This window comes from Micromys minutus (assembly GCF_963924665.1).
Source record: "Micromys minutus genome assembly, chromosome: 8".
NCBI lineage: Eukaryota > Metazoa > Chordata > Mammalia > Rodentia > Muridae > Micromys > Micromys minutus.
Window position 1 is genome coordinate 60657429 of NC_137977.1, and position 24482 is coordinate 60681910.

The 24482-nt window shown below is 38.4% G+C and overlaps 1 protein-coding gene across 2 annotated transcripts in view; it reads left to right on the forward strand.

Moving 5' to 3' along the window:
* SMAD2 (SMAD family member 2) overlaps positions 1 to 24482 on the forward strand; it is a 57753-nt gene that overhangs the window by 4553 nt on the left and 28718 nt on the right. For both annotated transcript variants that reach the window (XM_080919680.1, XM_080919681.1), the window contains exon 2: positions 15319 to 15606. In XM_080919680.1, the coding sequence (XP_080775806.1) occupies positions 15371 to 15606 (236 nt within the window). In that variant the 5' untranslated portion in view covers positions 15319 to 15370. The remainder of the gene's footprint in view (positions 1 to 15318; positions 15607 to 24482) is intronic.

The following is a 24482-nucleotide window of genomic DNA, read 5'->3' on the forward strand; positions in this document are numbered from 1 at the left end:
ACTTGCCTACAGTGTGAGTGGTTCTTTCTGTAGCTCAACTGGTTTTGTGTAGTTGTAACTGAGTCTTCTCTTAAGACAGTTGCCTGGTGATTTGGTGTGGTTTTATATTTGTTTTTAAAAATATACAAGTATAGTATTCTTTGAAAACTCCTCTGGTTACCCTTTCTTGCTCCACTCCACCTCCCACCAAAACCCTTCTCTGCAGCCCTCCTTTCCATCTTTTGGCTCTGTTGTTTTTTTCTCTCTCTTCCATTGATGATGTCTGAGCCTTGGAGGAAGATGAAAAAGGTGTCCTGTTTAGGGTTGAATACTCAGCAGATCTCTTGTTCTGAGCATGTTGACAGTTTATGATCTGCACATTAACCATCGCCCTGACTATGTAAACTAGTTTGTAAGAATTTGATGACAATTTGATTTTTTGCCCATTTTAGCAAAACACAAGTAGTAGGTTTTTCCTTCTAGTCTGTGACCTCTCTCTAGGCATGGGCTTTGGACCCAGTTTACAGTTCCAGGAATCAGTTGGTTATCCCAAAATGATCTTGCCACTATTGCACTTGTGGGCACATCTTGCCTGGCAGGTTGGTAGGTTTTAAGACTTAAAGCTAAGTCAAACAGTTGGTGATGTTTTCTTCCTTTCAGTACTATAAAAACTATCTGGCAGGGGGAAGCTTCTAGCTCACTTGATGTCTTTATGTGCTGAAATAAATTGTGTGATGACTTTGGCAAACATTTAATTCTGGTGGTCAAACAAGACAAATGGCTGTTGCTTGGTTTTTGTTTGTTTTTGTTTTGTTGTTTTGCAGGGTTGGGATCTCCCTGATAACTCATGAAAAGGTAAATTGGCTTATAAAATAGTAGGTTTCCATATGACTCCTTCATACATCATTAGTTCTGTTAATTCTCTCCATCATCTCCTCATCCCCTCCATTTCCTTTCTGACTTCCTGGCCTGTACACACATTCCGTCTTTATGGTTGTACCCATGACAGTATCCTGAACAGATTCTCAATTTGTTGTTAAAATCTGAAACTTAATGTGGAATTGTTACTGACTTTTTTATATTGCTTTTTTTTTTTTTTTTTTTTTTTTTTGAAAAATCTGGGATTTCTTTGGATACAAGTCTATAAAGCAGTAGTAAGGAGAAGCTGCCTCTGAAGGAAGCTCCCTATGTTTCTTTGTGTTATCTGCAAAGCCCAACTCCCAGCTTCTTTTCCTTTTTTTTGTGGGGGACAGTTGTAAGTTTAATGTACTCAGGAAGAAAGAATATTCTGTGAAAAGATTCAAGATAAAGCTTGCTTGCATATCTGTATCTGTCTGCCATGGTGCTTTGAAGTACAGATAATGAGGTTGGGGAACTCCTTACATTTTATATTATTTTTGGTTAGCTTTAATCTAATTTTAGTTGGCCATATTACAAGAACTGGCTGCTGTATAAGGCATCACAAATAAAGACCATTTTCCCCATTGTAGAATGTTCTTTTGGCACCAACTGCTTTAGATATGCTTAGTTGAATTTGCAGCCTACAAGATCTAACTACATGTTTGATGTGGTACTAGGTAATGCTTCAGGAGTAAGGCAAGACCAACCTGGGAACTGGGAAGGCCAATATGAGTCCATGGCATTCTGCTGACTTGCATTTGCACCTGTGCAGTCTTGGTGCACATTTATGATCTGGGGAAGTTGAATGAGCATGGGCTGGTGACAGATGCAGCTTCTGCGCAGCCTGTTAAAGGTGTGTTTGGCCAGTATGGAACAGGTTGTCTACATAGTGCTCCTTGTGTCAGGAGGCTGTCCATTGAATTAAATGGAACAGCTTGTCGATACAGAGCTCACCCCTTAAGTGAGGTGAATGGTCATTGAACTAGGTGCCAGACCAACATCTAGTTGAAATAGTCCATGAAATTGCACATGTGAATGTTTTCTGCTTAGTTAAAAGGCATATTACCCACCATCCTCCATGGCATTGTCCTTTACTAATTTAAAACTTTGGAAAGAACCTTATTACTTAGAAAATTGAGAAATCTGGTTTTCAGTTTTTTAAAATATGTATTTTAATGGGGAGGGGATTAGTGGTACTGATTGAATCTACTAAGCAAACACTCCCACTGAGATTTACATTTTAATTTTAAAAATCTTTATTATTATTGCCTTTATTGCTAGTGATTTCTTTGACTAACAACAGAAATTTTAGATCATTGGTGATGCTTTTCTCTGCTTAGTGTGCTGTGTTTGAACATATATTTCCAGCAGTCAAAAATAGTGATTTTTTAAAATAGTATTTCCATTGGAGCTTTGGGTATTTGAGAAGGCATTCATCGATGTCTTTCTTTTTTCTTTTTTTGGTTGTAGTTGACATATTTACCTTTGGGTTTCTCTTTAGCATTGCTGTTTTATTTATTGTTGTGTATGGGGTGGGAGTGAATGCTGAGGTGCACATGATTGGCTCCGGAATTGGTTCTTGTCCACCCTTTGTAGGTTCTGTAGGAAGAGATTCATTTAGCTTGTATCAGCAACCCTCTCAGAGCCTCAAGGATATCAGGTGACTTCTTTTCAACCCATCTCTGTCATATTTCCTCGGTTGAACCTGAAACTTTGTTTTATACCCCTCCACTGCTGGTTCATTCCTTTTTACATAGGTGCAGGGGATTCAGACTCAAGTCCTCATGTTTGTGCTACAAGGGCTCCTACCCACTGTGATTTCCCCAGCTCTAGACTTTATTGAAGTGAAAATTCATGTATGTGTTAGGGGATACTTCATTTTCTTTTGCCATTTAAAGATACTTGAAATTTCTCCTCATTTTGTAGCTTTAAAAAAGAACAATTTATATTTGGTTTCTTTCTCTCTCTGTACCTGGGACTCTACCTAGAGCTTCTTACATGCTAGACAAGTGTTCTACCATTGAGGCACCTCTCCAGCCCTAGATTTGCTTTCTGTATTTACCACCTGCTTCTTTTCTCCGTTTCAACTTTTGCCAAGTATTTTTCTTGCCAGATTTCTCTTGTTCTCTAAGATATTTCATCAAGTTTCGAGGTATTTTCTCATCAGGCCGTGCTGCTTTCATGGCTGTTGACCTGTTATCCAAATGCTGTTTGCTTGTTTACTTTTCCCAGACATGGTCTCTGTGTGTAGCCCATGATAGGAACCGGAGATCTTCCTGAGTCAGCCTTTTAGGCCTCTGATTAAAGGTGTGTGTGCTCATACCTAATCTAGCTTTCTTGTGGTGACACAAACAAATTGCCAGAACAGACACAGGTTAGGCCCATTTCTCCCACTGCAAACACAGACATGCCAGATAAAAGATTACATAGTTTCTTAAGTTAGTTGAGAAATGGTAAAAAAAAGTAAGTCAAAAGTAAAGCTTCTGGTGTTCCTGAATCTGCTTCTGGGAGTTACCCAGGCTGTAAGAGGAGCTAGGAACACTAGTTTTCAGCTGGATTTTAACATCACAAGAAGGTGAAGCAGAATAAACGAAAGTAAACCAGAGTTAAATGTGTCATGATGTCCATGTAAGCATGTTAGTCTATCTGAAAACCAGATGATACATAGTGAGTCCTTGCCACTAATCTGTTCACCTCTAAGCACACTTGGACAAGTTTAGTCTTTTAACAGATTTGGCCAGCTGTTCTTTAAAGTTCATCTTGTAGGTTGCTTTATGGCAGTTCATGTTGAATACCTTTTGTTTTGGTTATGTTGACATTTGGGCATTGTGTGTTTTGTATTCACATTCACACTTATGCATGCACATGTATGTTATATGCTCCTGGATGTCACAGGACAACTTAGAATTTGGTTCTCCTTCTACATAGGAGTTTTAGAAATTTACTCAGGTCATCAGGCTTGGTGGCAAGTGCCTTTGCCCTGAGAGCGTGTGATATTCTTATGTTTCCTAAGAACTCTTGTTGATGGATGTTTAGGTTACTTTTAATCTTGGGATGTTAGAAATAACGCTGCTGTGGATGGTACCTTTGTACCTCACTGAGTATACCTGTACAGCTGTGTCTTTTAGATGTAGAATAGTAGACCTAGAATATCTATCTTAAGGAAAGGTAAATTAATTATCTTTTTGCGTAGGTAATAGTTATACATATAGTACAAAGTTCAAAAACAACAAAATAGGAAATTGAAATGCAAAGTAATTTCCCTCTGACCTCCTACTTGCAGTTTTACTTTTCAGAAATGCTGCTGTTATTGCTAGTTTCTTCCATATTTTGGAGTTCTTCAGTCTGGTAGGATAGCCTTTAGCTATGTGTGGCTCTGCAGCTCTTCAGATGGTTAGTCTGAATTTAGATGGACTATAGGGACTCTGCAAAACATAAATGTAGTAATTACAAAGAAAGACTTCCAAAAGCACAAGTGTCCAAAGCAGAGCCGAGCCCTCTTCCTACCAGGAGGTTTGCCTGGTTCTGTGAATGACACCACAGGCACGGGCACAAATGGAAAAGGGAAGTTGGACTTTATGAAAGTTAAAAGGGTTTGTGCGTCAAAGAAAAGAAAATGTAAGATAATTCTCAAAATGAGATTATAGTTGGAAATAGTATATCTTATAAAGTTTTTTTATTCAGAGTATTTTAAAGAGTTTTAGAACAAAAAAACCCCTAAAAAGTAGGTAAAGGACTCAAATGGACAAAACTTGAAGATGTGCAAATAGGCAGAGGCATTTGAAAATACACTCAACTGCACTGATCACTGAAGCAAACCACAGTGAACGCCACTTTATTGCCGGAAGAGAAATTCAGATTGACCATATTGTTCAGTTGACTTGTGTTGCCTTGAGAAAACCGGAGCCATTTGAATATTTTTATCTGTATGGCTTTTTCCCTTATCTTCATGCTTTGTCCTCAGCATTGTGACTTTTTTGTCACCAGCTCTGGGGCCAGGTGGGTTTTGACCATTTGCTGTGCTGCAGTTGGTAGGCCTTCTATGTGGAAGCACCTGTCTAGTTTCAGGCGGTTTCCTTGGCATCTTTGGCACCCTTCTCTTTTATCACCTCCACTGTCTTTCTATAACTCCTGTTTGGATGCTGGGCCTTAGCCCCTCCTGTTTTTCTCACCTGTTCTTTTTGCTAATACTTTTGGGGAGTTTTCATTTTGGAGAGAGAGAGAGAGAGAGAGAGAGAGAGAGAGAGTGTGTGTGTGTGTGTGTGTGTGTGATTTTTCTGTTTGCTTCGGTGTTGCTGTCTTAACTGCTCTTGGTCTTGATTGACTTTTTCTTCCTTCCATATAATCTCAGTTTTCTGGAAGCTCCCCTTTTCTGTTTCTATTTGCCATTTTTCTTTAGAAAGTCGGTGATTGCTTCATTAAGAAGGAACAAAAAAGCTTACAGAAACAGGAGCTGTGGGAGAAGCTTGCCCCTTTAAGTTTCATGGATGAAGGGGCTGAGTAGGCTGTTTGTGAGCTCTCAGGATTAGTATGTGTGTGTTCTGAGGTTGGTTGAATTCTCTTGAAGAGTCTTAAGAATCTGACCATCAAGGTAGAAGTCTGGCTGCTCATGTTTAAGAGGCAGAAGCCAACAGGGGACAGGGCTTGGGAGTGTCTTTAGTGTGGACTTGTGTGCATTTACTCTGTTCCCAGGTGTACCTAGCCATTCCCTGGTCAGGGCTTCTGTTTTACCCCACACAACAGTGAGACAGAGAAGCACTTACCTAGAGAAAGCTTAAGGAGTGTATTCCCTAAGGATCAGTTCTCACAGCCCTGTCAGTTTTATTTTCTTTCTCCTGACCCCCAGCTGTAGTAAAACCTTGTGAGTTAGCTTGATGTTTCTTAGCTTCCTCTACAGCCCAACGTAGAGGTAATTAGTTTCTCAGTTATTTACAGTGTTTGTATGTGTACACTGTAGCTGTCTTCAGATACACCAGAAGAGGGCATCAAATCCTATTACAGATGGTTGTGAGCCACCATGTGGTTGCTGGGAATTGAACTCAGGACCTCTGGAAGAGCAGTCAGTCCTCTTAACCGCTGAGCCATCTCTCCAGCCCAGAGACTTCTAATTCATCTATTTTTAAAGGGAAGCATGGATTGTGCTAGGCTGGTCTTGAACATGTGGGCTTAAAAGGTCATTCTTTATAGCTTCCTTGTAGCTGAGGTCTGGTATGGATGACACTATATCTGGGCCCTTTATTATTTATAATTCAAAGTTAAATTTTAATGCCTTTTAATGGGCTACTTTCTTTACCTGTAATCCACCGATGAGGCCAAGTTTTCCATTCAAACAAATTTAAGAGTCACCCTTTGGAGAATTAAAATAGAATGTGTAGTTTAACAAGTTGGTGAGGGGTAAGTTGATAGAAATGAAGAAAAATTGCTGATAGGGAGGGATGAGAAAAACATGAATAAATACATAGAAATTAGAAAATATAAAATGTTGAAAATTAAATGTGTCAATAAGCTTGTATTAGTTACTTTTCTGTTGCTATGATAAAACACTGTGATCAAGGCATCTTACAGAAGGAAGGACTTCTGAGGAGAAGGATTTATGACTCCAGAAAGAGTGAGCCTCCATTATGGGATCGCTGAAACAACAGCTGAGGGCATCTTGACAGGCAAGTAGGAATGAAGCAGATACCTGAAGAAGATATGTAGCTTTAGTGGTTAAGGTTCAGTGGTTTTTGTCTGAGGAAATACCACTGTGTATGCTACCAGAAGAAAACCAAAGAGCCCAGAAACACAGTGTGTCGAGTAGAACACTATGTGTGTAAATCCGTTCAAAATAGGCTACTAGAGGCGAAAATGTTAAATGTGTTAGACAAGTACAAAGTAAACCACCTGGGATGATCTTAACAGTAGAAGTGATACACACACTAAATAACACTTGAAGTAGCCGCTGATACATCTGAACACATTGGTGGGAAATATTAACGTATACAACAGTATACTCCTGTACCTTCAAAAATCACTTGCTGACTGCAGACATATAAAGCTTATTTAATTGAATATACATGTGATTACTGTGAATTAAGAGAAAAGATAGTGAATTTGAAGCAAGGGTTGATAAGGAATAGAATCGTAAATAGTCAGCAGTGGCAGATGTCCCCAAAGTCCTTATCACAACCCCTGTATATGAAACATGCCTTACAACTAAAATTAGAAAGTCCAGACAATGTCATGTTTTAGATAATTGAAAAGACTCATGATTTCTGGAGGACTGGCAGTTGGTGCAAGTACTTGGTGTACTTGGTAAAATTGGACATTTGTGTTCTCTGTACCATTTCTCCTTGCAGATAGTATATTTCAAGATGATAGCTTTATTATGTTTTTAAAATGTTACAAACGTAGAATCAAAACTGGTTACCTGTCTTTTTCCTTTTGATTTTTTAAAATTGGTAGGTCTCAGGATCTGCTACCTTGATTCTCTCTCCTACTCAGTCATGGTTCATTAGAAAAACAGAAGAGTACAGCACACAGGGAAATGTCTCTGAGGAGTTATACGAATAAATGCACATTAGGTTGCTGTGTGAAGTATGTTTGCTGCAGGACTCTGAGATGGGGAACTGGAACTCAAGCAGAGAGGAGATTCACGGAGTTAGTGAGTGAAGGTAAAGATCTTTATAGGTTAGCACAGATAGTTGCAACAGTGAGTGAAGAGAGCCAGTTGGCCTGAGGTGAGGTTCAACATAAGCTTATAAAGTGTAAGAAACTTTGGATAGAATGAGACAGAATCCATAAGTGAAGAGTGGCAGGCAGGATAGTTCTTCTGAGAAGTACCGGAGGGATTGGGATTAAAAAAATGTTTACAACTTGTTAACTATATTTGGCATGCCTTATATTTGATTATTGCCCAATGCTAACATTTTATAATGGGTCAAGGATAGTATTTAATATAAAGTGTGTATTCTGGGATTGGAACTTAGGGTTGCTTGCACATGTTAAACCTGCTTTGCCTACAGTGGCAGATTCTCAGAACCTTACTGTTTTTTGTTTGTTTGTTTTTGTTTTTAACATCCCATGATGCTTGGAGGAATAAGTAAATTTAGCAAAATGTATGAGAAAAAAAATTGATGACATGTTGATGAATATCCAGTCCTAAATAACTGCAAATACCACATTATCGTACATGGATACATTCTTCACAAAGCCACTGCACTTTTATATGGAGCCTATACATTCCAGAAAATGTCAGAGCATGAAAAACTACCCTAGACATTGGGGGAGGGTTTTTATTGTTTTTGGTTTTGTTTTGTTTTAAGAATGTATATTTTCTGGTATCTACATCAAAAGTGGTTTAAAAAAAGAACAATGGTTAAAGACAGCATAAAAGAGGAATTGTAGTTCAGTAAAATATGTATATAGTGCTGTTTGCTAATGTTAGGAGAGAATTATTAATAATTAGAAGACTTTGCTAGAAACTTAGGATAGTCAGATCTTACCTAATCGAAACTTTCCAGTGAGTGATCTTGGACTCTGCATTTTACTAAGATAGTTTTTAAACTGTCTTTGTCATCAGGACTGACTGTTCTCAAAAACCTGCATTATTTAAGTATCATTTATTGCAGGAATTAGAAACAGGTAGTATCTGAACTTAGTTCTTGCAGATGCTAACAAACAAAATAAAAGCCCCTCCATGTCAGTGAGCTTGCTGCTACACTGTTGAAGAAAACCTTTGTGTTCTGTAAATGACACATTAACATTTTTGTGGTATGATTAGAAGTTGAGTTTAATTTTTGTTCCATTTGTATTTAACTTAGAACAAATTGCCATGTCTTGTCATTTTATTTTCAATACATTTGCATTTCAAGCAGTGGCTAAACACTTTCATTTAAAGTACAATAAATGACCATTCAATATTATAATTAGTATTGCTGAAAATGTTATGTCATTTATGGGTCGGCCAGCCTGGTTAGCATGATAGGGAAAGTTACTGCAGGTAATCTATTTGCTTGGTTCCAGATTGGTCATAATTGGTCTGGTATGATAAGGGACACTGATAAATGACAGCACAGATCATGTGATTCAGATAACCTAAAACAGGTTTAAATTTAAGGTGTTTTCATATCTTCACCATAATAGTGAGAATCTGCTGGGATCTTTCTGATTTTAAGGAAAATCTCTGAGTTTTTGCTGATGGCCAAGAAAATTAATTTTCATTATTCTTTTTGGCTAAATTGTTGTGACTGGAATATTTGAGCCCAAAGTTATAGGCACAATTTTTTTGCAACCTACTTTTAATAGGGGTTCAACTGTCTTCTGTCACACCACCCAGCAGAGGTCGTAGAAGAGAAAAGTTATTAGGATGTGGGGAAGTGGACCTGTTCAGCATTATTAGTTCTTTAGGGGCGAGCTTGATCTTCTTTGGCAACAGTTCAGTCCTATAGCAAACACCAAATCTGACTCAGCAGCTGCAGACCACTCCTAGGCAGACAGACACCAGCACGAGCCAGGGTCTGTAGTTCACCAACCAGCCTGATGAGACATAGCAGAAGCGGCAAGTTGCCTTGGAGCCTTGTGAGCAGTTCTTGGGTGAGTTCTCTCAGTGGCTGAGTGTCACAAGTTGAGCTCAACAACGCTATATAAGGCAAACCAATGCATGTGTGTTGTTAATGTTGTTAGCAAGGTGGAGCAAACCAGACTGAAGCTCAGTGTCTATCTGCCACTCTCTGTGGGGTCATATGGGACTTTTCATGTGTTTGTTATATCAAAACATCCTTTCACCTGTGTCTGTTTAAGGACAACATTCTTTCATGTGTTTGCTTCAATAAGAACACCCTTTCACCTGTGTGCCCCAGCAAAACATCATTTCACATAACTTTCCAAAGAAACTAGAAGTTTCCACTTCACAAAGTACAAAAACGTTTAAGGTAGTCTTAGAACTTTTTTTTTCTAACAGTTTTTCACAGGCACACAGATCAGTCACTAACCCAGGAAGATCATTTGTCCTGAAAGATTAGATTCTCAGTAGTACAACAGGCTGATGGCCTTGAGGCAAGTCTTAGGGTTGACTGGCCTACAGTTGTGTCTGCTAAGCTTGGTCTACCTGTTCATGTCCATCCTTTCTGGATCTCCAGGCTCTGCTGTATTTTACGTGGCCCTAGCTGTGTGGCAAGCACATCTCCTTGTCTAACAGCATGTATAAACTGATCCTGGGGCCTGGCTCTGGAAAGCTGCCCCGGGTGTTCCCGATGGTTTTGAATGCACTTGTTTCTGAAATGACTGATTTAACAGTCTTTTTGATAAGCAAAAGGCAACTTGGCTTTAATTGCTCTGATGTTTCTGTACCTACACTCTAGTGATTAGCTCCAAAAATGTTTTGTGACTTAAGACATGGTGAACTCTTAGCCTGTGGGCTGTTTGATATGAGACTTCTGCTCTGGTATCACTGCTGTGGTACCTCTCCCTTCCAAAGGTTGAATTAACATGTTCTTTGTGTTAGGAAGAGACTGTGTCACATGGTGTTACAGAGTTGGCTTCCCTAGAGTATATTTTATGGTATGGTAGGAATACAACAGGGCCAAAAGTACCCTTTGCTTCTTGCTAGGGGTATGAAGGTTGTCTTGTCTGATAGGCTTTTATATGTCTGCCTTTTTGTCAAATGGAGCTTGATGCATTGTGGTGCTTGCTTATGTTTTATTAGTCAGCCCCTGTTGACAGTTTAATAGCTCCTGATAGTTTTCTTTATTGCTTTACAACTCCCCAGCTGAGCAAAACCTGCCTGCCCACTGTGTCTGCTGTATTGCTAAGGAAAGTTCCAGAATCTTATTAGCAACATTTGCTTTTTTTTTTTTTTTTTTTTTGGTGTCTATATATTGTGAAGTTGTGTGTTTGTGTGTGTGTTTGTGTAAATTGTGAACGATGTCAGTGTTCCCCACAATACCATTATACTCCCAGCCCCTATCCACGAGTTAGTTTTGCTGAAGTTAGCCTTGAATTTGTAATCCTCCTGCCTCAGCCACCTGAGGGCTGAGATTATAGGCCTGTATCACCATTTTCTTCTCTGTCTGTCTGTCTGTCTGTCTGTCTGTCTCTCTCTCTCTCTCTCTGTCTCTCCCCCCCCCCCACTCTTTTTTTTTTTTTTTTTATGAAGATTTTGTTATTTGGGGACAGAACATATGCTATGGAGTGCTTATAGGAGGACAACTTGAAGGAGTGGTTCTCTCTGGAAATAGAACTCAGCTCATGGGTTCCCATTTTTCTTTTTCTTGAATATGTGTCTGGGAGTATAATGGTATTTTGGGGAGATGCATAAGTCTTTAGGAAGACATTGTGTCATTTTCTGCTGTGTCAGCAGTGTTTGAGTAGGGCAGGGGTATGCAGTTGTTCCATGTAGGCCAAATGTTCTCACGCATACATAGGTTGCAGTGACCAGGACCTGTGAATGTTACTTTATATAGCAAAAGGGATTTTATACATAGAAAATTGTTAAGATCTTGAGATGTGGCGATTAGTTTGGATGATCTGGATAAACCCTAAATTAGTCACAATGTCCTTATTAGACATGAGTGGGAGGTTTAATGGCAAAAAGGAGGTGTCAGATGTGAACTCAAGAGTGTTGTCCTCACAAGTGAGGAAGGAAAGGCATGCAGAAGAATCTAGACTGACTGACATTTAGTCCATGTGTGCTGTTGTGAGCAGTGAGTGTGGGGGAATTTGGTACAGCAGCAGTAGGCTACTAAGGTAGCCTGTGTTCTTACCAACACTTGATACTGTCTGAAACATTTAGAATCATCCTAAGTGATGTGAAACAGTATTTCAATAGGGTTTTAATTAGCATTTTTCTGATAGTTGGTGGTACTAGACACCCTCAAGTATGTTCTTTTACTCTCTTTAATTAAATGTTTGTAATTTGCTTTTCTCTTATTTAGCAAACTGTATTTTCTCAATTTTTTGTTTGTTTTGGCTTTATACATTCTAAACTAGTCATTTGTCAGATATGTTTTATAAAATTTCCCCCAGTTTGTGACTTGTCTACTTACTTACCTTTCAGTGTAACTTTATATAAGGTTTATTTAGCTTCGATGTTACTTTATAGGAATTTATGGTTGGTGCATTTAGTTTTTAAGGTTATAGAAGTACTGTCCTGTAAGAGCTTATGAAGAATGATATGAGAAAGTGGTAGATAACTTATCATTGACATCCTGGAAAGAGGACTGTCTTAGTGAAAAGTAGGCTGTAAACAGTAGGCTCTTCCTGGACATATTGTTACTTCTAGAATTGTAGGCTTTCCCTTTGTGCCTACTCTATAATTACTAAGGTTTTTTATTTTGTTTAGTTTTTTTTTTTTTTTTTTCCAAATCTTGAAATAGGCGATGTAGGTAACTTAGTTTCCTTTTTCATTCTCAAAGTCTGTTTGATTTTTCCACATCTCTGTTCCCATTCGAGTCTTTGTCTTTTCCTCTTGCACTGCTGCTGATAAAACCCAAGCTTCACTCCTCTGCACATGCTCTACCCAATGAACTGTACTTGGCTTTAGCTAAGCGTGCTGAGACAGCTCAAATTGGGGAGACTAGACATTAACTAAGCATAATTAACATTTCTTCTTGGATGTTCTGGGATCTCCACCCTGCACACACCTTTTGGTTCAGTTTGGATACTTTAATTTGGCCTGTCTTCCAAGTATGAACTGATACAAAATGATTTCAGCAAATAAAATTGGTGTTATGGACTATCTAGTTACAGACTAATGCAGTATGTAATGTAATGGTGTGAGAGTGGGTTCAGATGTCTGTGTGTTTGTGCTGTAAACAGACAGACTAGAGAAAGCTAGAAGAATGATTTCTGTAACTGAAGAAACTCATAGGGTGGGCAGACACTTGTTATGTATAAACATGGACGTAGAGAGTGTAAAACTTAAGGAACATAAAGTAGGAGGAACAGAAATGACTTGTAACTATCTCAGGTTGCTAATACCTCTGGAGAAAATGGTTATTTTAGGTGACTTTTAAAGCAGTTGTTGTTTTGTTTTGTTTTTTTTTTTTAACTGTCCTCAGTAGATAGAGCTGCAAAGAAATCTTAAACTTTGCTTAATAATCCTAGTTCTAGAACTTACAGTGGTATTATTTCAAACTTTTACATCTATAGTAAGGTAATACAAGTGACTGTGTATTCAAATCAAGATTTTTAGTGTTAGAGACAGGGAAATAAGAGTAAATCAGAGTTAGAGTTCACTATTGGACACACATCCCCCTCCAGACACAAATCTGTGAACATGAATTTATTTGGATAAAAGGGTTTAAAAAGATGCAGTTATGGATCTTGAGATGAGATTGTTGTGAATTTTCTTGATGAGCCCTTATAAGGGTTTGTGGTGATTTATGACAGTGCCTTAGGAAACTAGACATAACGGACATTAAAGTGAAATACTTAAGCATTGAACCTGGTTTAGCTGAAATAAAGTAAATGTGTTTTAGGATAAATACACAGCCTTAGTTGATGAGGAAAAATTCCTTTTAAGGAATCAAATGTAATAATGGGTGGGCTAGAATGGGAAAGTAATCCTGATAAATAGGTCTTGCTGCTGGTCATAAAAGGGAGGTCATATTGCATGAAAAATGGTGGAAGTTTTTAGCCTACAAGCTGGTACAGTTTGTCATTAGTTGTCACAACAAGTAGAACATGCAGCATCTTGTTGTAGGTTGAAATATAATCTAAAGCATGTGTATAGCTAACCTCCTATTATACAAATAGAAGAAAAGCTGGTAGCAGGACAAAGAAAAGAATTCAAGAATGTAAACTCACATAAAGACTTGATGTTACTTCCTGAATCAGTTTTATGAAGGAAAAGAAAAGCAGTAGGTAGGAATTGTTCTAGATTTAAAACAACTGGAGGCAAGCTGTTCAAGTCAGTTGCATTGTCTGCTTTGTGCCTGGACTTAAAACAACCAGAAGATGAAATTTTCTTTTGAACCATCCAGGCAAATGGTAGGTAATAGATGATCCCAGGCTCTGATAAGGATCAAGAAGAGGATCTCTGTACTTCCCTTATGGATACTGTTACAGGGTTAAAATAACTATCTGAGACTTGTTTTTTGTTGTTGTTTAAGGAAAATTAAGGTAATACCACTTCTTAGTCATTGCAACAAGTGACAGTATTGTTACTTATAAAAGTAAATAATAATGTATAAAAATTCTGTTCCAATGAGTCTTACTGACAGCTTTATCTCTTTCTTGGAAATACTCCATGAAACAATAGATGCAGTCAGTCAGGATGATGGAGACATGGTATTAGTAAAATAGCAACTTTAGCTTACAGAGAGGTGAAGGGGTTCCTAGGACAGTAGTAATGTTTCAGGTCAGAGTGGGAGGATAATTTACTCTAGGGTATGGGGCTGTGTGAAGAATTAAAAAGGCGGTTGATTGACACTTTAATTGAGAGACTGGCAAAAAATAGGAAAATTAGTGCTAAGTGCATAAAAATAAGCAAATGAAAAGACAAATTATTTCTGTTAAGTACAAAAAGGTCTACAGAAATGTACTTACGTAGTAACGCTGCTGATATCAGATAATATACACATAATTCTTATAACTACAAATAGTTTTCATAGTGAGGAAAATGAGTGGCCGACACACAGGAATTAGCCCATCATCTCCTTAGGGAATCAGTAGCTGATGCCTGAGGTTAATGTTTGCAAGAATTCTCTTACAAACCTGTTACTGTACATAAAAGACATTACAGAATGGCACATTGATATAGGAAGACAAATATGCTTAATTTTACTGTGTGTGTACATTATTAGATAAAATGAACTGGATATTAAGAATAGATGGGATTAAAAGGATTTCTTAAAGCAGACGAGATTGAGTAAAACCTTTTCTCTATAAGCTTAATCACTATTATTTATTCTTAGTGAAAATGTAAAACTTTTTGAGCATTGGGTGTGTATGTATTTTATTTTTAAGTGTCCTCCACTCCTTACTGCTGCTGGTGGGGGGTGGGTGTTAAACCCAGTGCCTATTTATGTTAGGCAAGCATATACCACGTAAGTATATATTCTCCAAGACTGTTTTTGCTAACTCTTTTGAGAATATACTGAAGTCCTAAAAATGTGAAAAACTTGGTGTTTGTAAAAATATCTTCATTGTCATCAAGTTTTAATTCGAAAAAGTTACTAAAGAAAAATGGCCTTAGTAAAATGATTTGTCTAGATCATTGACAAGGATTTTATTTGCAAAACTGTATTTGCCCAATATTTGAGTCTTCTTGATTTTCAGAAGAATTTGTTGCCACAATTCATTGAAAGTAGTGACGGCAGCATCTTCTTCAACATAGAAAGAACTTAAAATAAGTGAAGAGTTTAAATTTCTGTTGTGTGCCATGGTTTGCATTCAGTAGCATATTGAAATCACTATTTTAAGTTAGCCTTAAAATTAATGTTTCAATGTCTTTTCTAGGGTAGATTTACCAGGCAGTTTCTGAGTGTGGATTGTTACCCTTTGTAAGAAAATGTCGTCCATCTTGCCATTCACTCCGCCAGTGGTGAAGAGACTCCTGGGATGGAAAAAATCAGCCGGTGGGTCTGGAGGAGCAGGTGGTGGAGAACAGAATGGACAGGAAGAAAAGTGGTGTGAAAAAGCAGTGAAAAGTCTGGTGAAAAAGCTAAAGAAAACAGGACGATTAGATGAGCTTGAGAAAGCCATCACCACTCAGAATTGCAATACTAAGTGTGTCACCATACCAAGGTAAGTGGGCAGGGCGCTGTGCTGGGTGGGGGAGCCTGCGGTACTTCAAGTCATCTGTACAGAGTGGTGATTAAAGTCAATTATTTTGTTCTGTTAAACCTTGATTATTTTAAGGCTTATTATCTCTGTTACTTAAAGTTACATGCAATTTTCATCTCTGTGACTGAAAACCGAATAAATAAATGTTCACTGAATGAAAGTTAAACAAATACTCAAAACTGTGGCTGACAAGTGCTGGCTAGTAGTTTGGTCAGTCAGTGAATAGTTAGGAGGCTGCTGACTCTCAGTGAGACAACAGGAGAAGGGACAGTAGGCAAGGCAGAGCCTCAGCCTGCATTGCAGTTGGAAGTCATCTCGAGGCTGGAAGTTTGCGTATAATTGTAATCATTCTATAGGTGAGAACAGCGGTTAGGAGGATGGTGACAGATTGTTTCTCTTTGTATATTCCAGTGTTTTCTTTGTACATCATAACTGCATGTGACCGTCCAGAAGACAATTTCCTTAGGTAGGGCTGGCTCTGCTTGCTTCCACTGAACTTTGAGAAGTTCTGTAGGACCTGATGCCTGTAGATAATGGGTTCCAGACTCTGTTCTTGGCAGATGTAGTAGTTGGTTTGCCTTGTTTGATAGACTAATTAGCCGTGTGTTTTTCTTTGTTTCATGAATATCTTGAGTAAGTTACCTACCATCTCGGTTTGTTTTTTACATATGTTGATGAAATGGTGTGTGTGTGCTGTATTGTTTCCTAGACAAATGGGGATGTAGAGATAAGCAGATAGAATGCTCCTGAGGGAGATTTACCCATTCATTAAAGAAGCAAACAGTTTGAAATAGTAATGAACTCAAAAGTGCAGCAGTGGGATAGAGAGCAGGCCAGGGTAAAGGTTAAAGAAGCTGCTTTGGCTTGATAAGGTTTGCGCTGATCTCAGGGAGCAGCAACTCACTGAGACAGAGTTCTTCTATCTGGAGGCAAGGGCCAGTGTCAAGATTCCAAGGTAGTAAGCGCCTTCCTGCACGGATGGACTCACATGGAGGGAGAATAAAAAAGGGAGACAGTTCACTTAGCATTTAGGGAGCGGGAGACGTTAGAATGACTAAATAACAAAGGATCAAATAAGGATTGTTTTTTTTTTTTAACTGCATTTTTAAAAGATTATCTTAACAAGATATCTTAGGCAGAGACAAGTGCTGAGGAGGAAGTGGTAGTGCTGTGTGCGTGTGAGTGAGTGTATTTAGGTGAATAGAAATGTGAAAATCAGTTGTAATGCTGTCATGGTCTAGTGCAAGATGAGCAAGTTTGGACTGATGGACTGGTACTCAGTGGCTGCATTTGACCTGTGTTTGGAAGTGGAGATCATAGGACTCGGGCAGATTGGCTAATTGAGTCAAGCTTTACTTGTTGGTTTTTTATTGTGTGTTTGGTTGTAGTTCTGTTTATAAATATTTAAGTGCCTACTGCTTGGCTGATAATCACTGGAATTGCATGTTACTAAGGGGGAAGACATAGATAATTTTCCAGGTATAGTATTTATTAGGAAAGAACCATGCCTAGGGAAGCCATGGGAACCCTATTGGGAGTCTCTTCGGTGAAGAAATTACTAGAGACTAGAAATTTGGTGTTGAGTAGAAATTAGTCAGAAGAAACCACTGTGGGATGGAGATGGTAAGATTGGAGAAAGATTGTTCATTCCCTGTAAGCAGATGTCCTTCTTTCTGATTACTTCTCCATAGTAGTTTTTGAGATAGTCTCTTACTGTACCTGAAGCTTGCTGTGTGAGTGAGGAGGTAGGTCATGAGGTTGTCTGGAATGGGAGTAGGATCCAAGTCCCCTGCTGTCAGAGTGAGGTGGGCCAGAGTGGGACTGGTGAAGTAGCAGGTTACAAGTGATCCATGTGGTGCCTTACATAGTAATGGCTTCCCTTCCTTTGTTTTCTGCTTGAAATGTACTCTCTTACCCAATTAAATATTACCTTGGTTTTACTATCAACATGTACTTGAAGTTTAGAATCTTACTTGATTTACTATACTTTAAAAAAAAATATATTTGTATTCTTTGAGTATAAATTTTATGCAATTATTTTGACTGTTTCACTTTCCATTTTTCCCCAAATTTTTCCAGACCCTTCTCACTGGCTTCCAACTTTGGGCTCTTAAAAAAAACAAAAAACAAAAACAAAAACCCCACTGAATCCATTTGTACTGTTCATATACACATGGCTTTGGGCCATCCACTTAAGCATGCTTGATTCACAAGGGACCATACCTTAAAAAAAAATGGATTCTCTCTCTTCCAGAAGCCATTATCTGTCAATAGCTGCTCAGTAGGATGGGGACCTGTGAGCCCCTCCTCACCCTACTAGAATGTTAGCTGCCTTGCTCTTGTTTAGGTCTTGTGTGGATATTTAAGATGTGGGAATTCATGAGTATAGAAACCCTGTCATGTTTAGAAGACATTTTTAATCTAGTTCTTCCCAATCCCTGGATCTTAGGATCTTTCTACTCCCTCTTCCACAGCAGTCCCTGAGCTTTGGGGATGGTGTGGTACCGATCTTCTTTCATGGTGGAACTTTACACATTGATTAGTTGGTTGTAAGTTAATCAATGTCAAGTGCACACAAGTCTCTGGTGAGGGTTGAGAGTGTCAGGGGTGCTGTGGAAATGTTGAGGGTGGTTTGATATTATGTCTATTTAGTAGAACAGTGAGTTAGTTCACCCCTAGAGTCTATGAACTTCTCAGCCATAGGTCTTGGCCAGAGTCACAGTAGCAGGTATGTGTTTCTTTGTGGAACAGGCCAGAAAACTCTTGGTTGTCTAGTCACATTCATGCCACTATTGCACCCACCTGTGCATGTCTTGCCCTGTCTGTCATTATTGTGGTTCACAGGATGTATAATTGGCCAAAACTGCTAATGCCTTCCCTAGCAACCCACAATAGCATCTTCCAGTACTGTGAAAGCTAACCAGCAGCAAAGAAGCTTCCTGGTCATTCCTGCCTAGTTTGCCATGCCGTGACCGTAGTGTGCTGTTTGCCATGCAAACGTGACCGTAGTGTGCTGTTTTAAGATGTAGATTTGTTTGTGTGGATGCTGTTGATCAGAAGCAGCAGCAGCAGCACTGTAGTTTCTTACATTGTAGTTTAATGTTGCATATTTTAAAATCTTTTCAGTAGAAGTAGAAAAATTAAGTCAATTATTAGTCATTTCTTAACTATTAAATATTTTTAAACCATAAATCTTTATTTAGTGTACATATGAAGATGAGAGGTGAGAATTGAAAAAGAATTTAAAGTTACCTAAAATGGGTTATGAAATGGATTTAATCACATTCACTTAAAACTACAAGTAAGGTATTGATTGATAAAGTAAATTCCTTAAGATTTTTACAAGCTAAAAACTACAAGGTCCATTGGTGGGAAACATGCTGACTTAAAATGTAGCAAGTGTTTAGCTAAAACGCTTGTTTTGTTGAAGCACTTTCCCCTTTGTGCCCTTTACCCCACTAATACTAGGTTAGGATTAAAATTGCCTAGGACAGTCCTGGCTTTCTATCCTTCGCTCCCCATCTCAAGCTGCCTCAGAGGTTTGGAAACTAGACCATTAACAGCACTAGTTGCCTATTTGCGCCATGATGTACAGTAGCACAGATGGCTCAGAGCAGCTCCTCTACGTCTACACGAGTAGATGAGCTGGACTTGAAGTATAGGCCAGACAACATAGTTGCAGGGAATACTTGTATCTGCATTTTTAAGATCTGGGAAAGGGGGAAAAACCTTAGTCATAAAATCAGAATGGGAATTGACTCAGGGAAAAAAAAACAACCAAAACCAAGTTACTGTGAGACCTAACATTCTAGTATCATAGTGGCCAGAGCCATTACGCATACATGTATAGGAATGCAGAATTTACTTTTCTAAGCTGAGGTTGGAAGAGCTTTGATCATGTCATTGATTTTTAGTCTTTCATCCTAAGGGAACAGGGAAAGATTTCTCATGTTCTTATATTGCTTTTATCATAGGCAAGAAAAGTTTGAGATCTTCAGTTTCTTGAATTCTGATAAAAGAAAATGACCCAACTTGTTTTATGAGTTGTACAAGGATGGCAAAACAGACAGCTCTATTGACCTCATTTGTGAACAGATGCAGAGTTATAGAGGCTAGCTACAGTTCATTGGTTTATTTAAACAAAACCCAGATAATTGCTGCAGGACAAGGTGAAGTTTATCATACACTAAAGGGTGCCCTGTGGCTGGCTGAAAGTCTTCTTACCCAACACCTTCTTAGGTTTAAGAAGGACTTAGGCATCATCTTGATGAATCTTGAAAACTTTCTATTAGACTCACTATTTATACTGGAGAAAATAGTATATTCATAGTTTGATGAAGAGTGTATTTAAAATGTTAGGTTTAAATGATTATGAAACTTTTAAAAGACAGGTATATCACATTTTTACTGGTGGTTATTTATGGATGGGAAGAAAAAAAGCCCTATAATCTTGTTATATGTAAAAGTGTGATTTACTCTTAGAGTTAATACAGTTAAATGTTTAAATAGCACTTAGGGCAATTTAATTCTTATCTCTTTAATATACCTCTTGTTTTGGCTGGAGAGATGGCTCGGCAGTTCAGAGCACTGACTGCTCTTCCAGAGGTCCTGAGATCAATTCCCAGCAACCACATGGTGACTCACAACCATCTGTAACAGGATCCCATGCCCTCTTCTGGTGTATGTTTGGAGGGCTAAAGTGTACTCATATAAAAGTAAACAAATCTCTATTTACACAGACACATACATATGTGTGTGTATGTTTCTTGTTCACTTTTTCTCCTCTATCATCACAGTTTGTAGTTTAGGTACTGCTGAAGTTAGCACCACTTTTTGCTGTTCTTTTAGGTCAGTTTTTCTGTTAAAAGGGGAATTGAAATGGACCTGGTAGCCTGTAGTCTCAGTTCTTAGAGGCTCATGAATGCTACAAAAGTCTGGGCTATATGCACAGCAAGACCCTGTTTCAAGAAAAAGAAAACAAAATCTAATTTAAAAATTTAAAAGACAAGTTTTTTTTTTTTTTTTTTTTTTTAGGAAAGCAGAAGAGTGTTACTTAGAACCATGGAAACAGTGTATGTACGTGGTTGAAAGTTAGCCTGGAATATACTGTTGGGGAAGAAGCCTCACACCCTCCTTCTCACCCAGTTTCCCTCTCCAGTGAAGTCTTAATTGCTTATTAGGCTTCTGTTTCTTCAGGATAGAAACTTAGTGTGGTCATTGGTTGATACTTGGTAGGCTTTTTTTTTTTTTTTTTTTTTTTTTTTTTTTGGTCTGGTTGGTTTTAGTTTTGCATCTTTTAAGCTTTTAAACATCAGAAAATCAAAAGGAACTTGGTTTAGCTTGTCAATTTTCTTTTCTGGCTTTCTATTTATATGCCTTTTACTTGTCTAGGCAAAAGGGAATAGTCACAGAGAAGTCATTTGGAACCTAAACTATGGTATGGTGTTCTTTTACTTTTCTTAAAACACTTGACAAGTTCCCATTTATGCATGGTGATGGGCAAGTGTGGTTCTTCGTGAAGCATTGATTGGGGAGCTTCACGTTTGCTTAGATTGCCTGGCTTTGAGTTAGCTTACTCAGTACTGAGAAGTGGATCCTGTGAAGTGGGTGTGGCTACTATTTTATTGTTTCCTTGCTTGGGAAGATGGTGTGCGATGTGAGGACTTCCACAGTCCAGTTGGAAATAGTGTGAGAGTTGTAAGATACACAGCACTGGCCATGAATATAATTTATTTGAAACATTCACACATATTCCATGTCTTCACTCTTAGGCTTTTCAAGAGAATAAGGATTAAATTGTATTACCCATTGTTTTGGTAGGCAGCATTGTGTTACATATAATTTAACTTAATTCAAATATGTAGTTTATTTGTAAAACCAATGAGATCAATGAAACTAAAAATTCAAAAGTAGAACTTTGAGGTTGTAAGTAACAATGCCTTTTATCAGCCTTAGCATGCAATTACAGTTTTTATATGTTCTGTTTATAAATTGTGAAAGTGCTTGGGTTGTGGTTAAGGATCCTGTAAAGTACTTTGAAGAGCATGTTTGAGACTCTCGATGGTTTCCAGATGCCTGCTTTTATGGTTTTTAGGTTTTGCAAGGGGGGGGGGGGTCTTCTGTTATAACACATTCAGAGTCCTTTTGTAAATATAATACAATCAGGCATAGAACTTTGTGTGTGGGGGTGCATATGTGTGTGTAGGTGCCAGCCACATGCCACAGCATTTGTGTGGAGGTTAGAGGACAGTCTTAAGTGGCACCCTTGCCTTCCACTATGTATAAGACAAGACTTCTCATTTTTTCCATTATGTATGCCAGGCTAGTTGGATCCTCAAGTGTTTATTTAGGATTGTCCTGTCTTTGCCTTCCATCCCTCCTTAGAGCTCTGGAATTAGATGCTTGTATTGTATCGGGATTTTGTGTGAGTTCTGGGGATTCCAACTCAGGCCCTCATGTTTTTTGCAACAAGTGCTATTGCCCACTGAGCATTGTCCCAGCCCACACAGGATTTTTGTTTTTTAATCATTCATCAGAGAAAACATACCTGCCTTAGGACCTTTGTTCATTTATAAAACTTAGTGAATTATTCCCAGATTAAATAGTCCCTATAATACTAATTTTTAACATCTGGGGCAAAAAACGTGATTCTTCTTGTACCATAATTGTGTTGGCTTCAATGAGAAACTCATTGTAGCTAAAGTAGTAATGACAACCCTCTTGTTTTCTTAATATCCTTAATCTGTTTCCAGTTTTAACTGGAGCCATTTCAATTTGTCCATATCATTCCTGTATGGCTAACTGAATTTTGGGAAGATCATTAGCATTCAAGGTATCCTCTAAAAGTTGTGTTTCATTCTCTTCCTGTCTGGAGTAGAGTACTTAGAAGCTTCTGTGTCTACTGTCAGGACAGCTTGAAGGAGTTTGTTTTTTCCTTTAACCATAAGGGGACCTAGGTGTTAAGCTTAGATCATCAGGCTTGATAACAAGTCTCCATTTACCCACCCCACCAAGCCATTGTGATGGTTTAAAGATTATTATACTTAAACTTCTTGCACATGTGTAGACTGTGTAAAATGCGTTCAGGAGAAGAATCCCAAAATGAGAACTTGCTTGGAAAGAGTAGGATCTATGATTGTATGTCTCTTTCCCTTCAAGTTGAAGGTCTTCAGAATGGCTTCTCGATTTGTTGGGTGTTTGCTAAGGTTTGAGAGATGTGTAAATTAGTACCTGACTTCTTGGAGAAGCCTAAAAAGTGAGAGACCAACCAGAGCTGTTCTTTTCAGTATTGTAGTAAAGAAAGTTCATGTTGACAGAAAATTTGATTTCTAAAGATACTTGTCATGTGTGTGTATTTGGCCATGACTAGAACCCCCATGAGAGCCTTAGGAGATAGAGTCTGACAAGAGCTTGTTGGGGTATTAGTACTGGGCAGTTGGAGGCTCTCAGCCAGGGCCAGCTTGTTCCATGTGTTGTCTCCCTTTAGAACTGGGAGTTCTAACTTGTTAGCTGAGACAAAGGGAAATGCATGTTGGAAGGATATCACAGGCATCTGTAGGCAGCTGTCATTTTAGCAGCTTAAACTATTTGATCATAGAAGTCTGTTAAGTTAGCCAATGTTACTTTATTCTTAGAAGCTATTTTACCATAAACCATCCTTAATTGGGATTTCCTTTTATTACCATCATTGCCATAGTGTGTGTGCATGTGCGTGAACACTTGTGGTTTCAGGTATAGGAAAGACAGAAGTGACAGTGGACGTCTTCCTGAACCACTGTTTCCGTTATTTTTGAGACAGACTTCATTGAATTGGAGCTCACTGATTCAGCAAGACTGGGCCAGTCAGTAAGTTGCAGGATGACATGTCTGCCTTTCCAGTTTGTCTGTTGTTGTGCTTGGCTTGTTTGTATGGTGCTGGGGCCTAAACACAAGTCTGTCATGTTTGAATGGCAAGCACTTCACCAACTGAGGCACCTCTCAGCCCTGGCTTAATCTTTTTCAAAAGCTCTGCTTTGTGCTTGTTGCAGACATATTATAGGAAGTGTCACTTTGACACTCTTGAGAAATTGATCAATAAATCCTGAAATGAGAATTGAAATGTGTTAGGAGACACTGGTTCATCTTGGCCTTTTTCTTTTAAAACTGTTTTTTAGTATATTATATATTGAAAAAGTAACATAAAAGAGTTTTCCCAAGCCATGTGTGATGGTTCATGTCTTTAATCCTGACACTCCAGAGGCTGAGGTAAGTGAATCTCTTGAGTTGGAACCTGGTCTACTTAGTGAGTACAGGTCAGCCAGAGCTATGTAGTGTGACACTGTCTCAAATAAATAAATAGAAAGCTTTTTCTTATTGCCTGTATATGGTGGTGTATATTGCATTTGCAGTAGCAGATGTAGGTAACAGGTGCTCTACCTAAACGTTTTGATCTCTTTGTGAAAACCCTTGAAATATAAATGAGAGCTGATTTTTATTTGGTGATGTGCTAATTTTAGAACACTTGTTATTATATTATAAAACATGTATTTGTAGGAGAGTAGGTATATAGAAGTCAGAGGACAGTCCGCAGAACTTTGTTCTCTCTCTCCTGTGTGGGTCTCGGGGTTTAAATCAGATCATCTGGCTTGACCTGATGCTGCTTTCCCCAGTGTGCCATCTCTCAGGGCCATAGAAGCATTTCTTTATAACCAAGTTAAAGCATTACAAAAAAATTTATGCTTTGGCTTTTTGCAAAAGTTCATTCTTTATTGTGGTTCCCGTCTTATGTCTGGTGTATATTTCAGATTTTCTGCATCTAATTTGAAAGAGAAAAATGATGCATTTTTATTAGGTTTTTT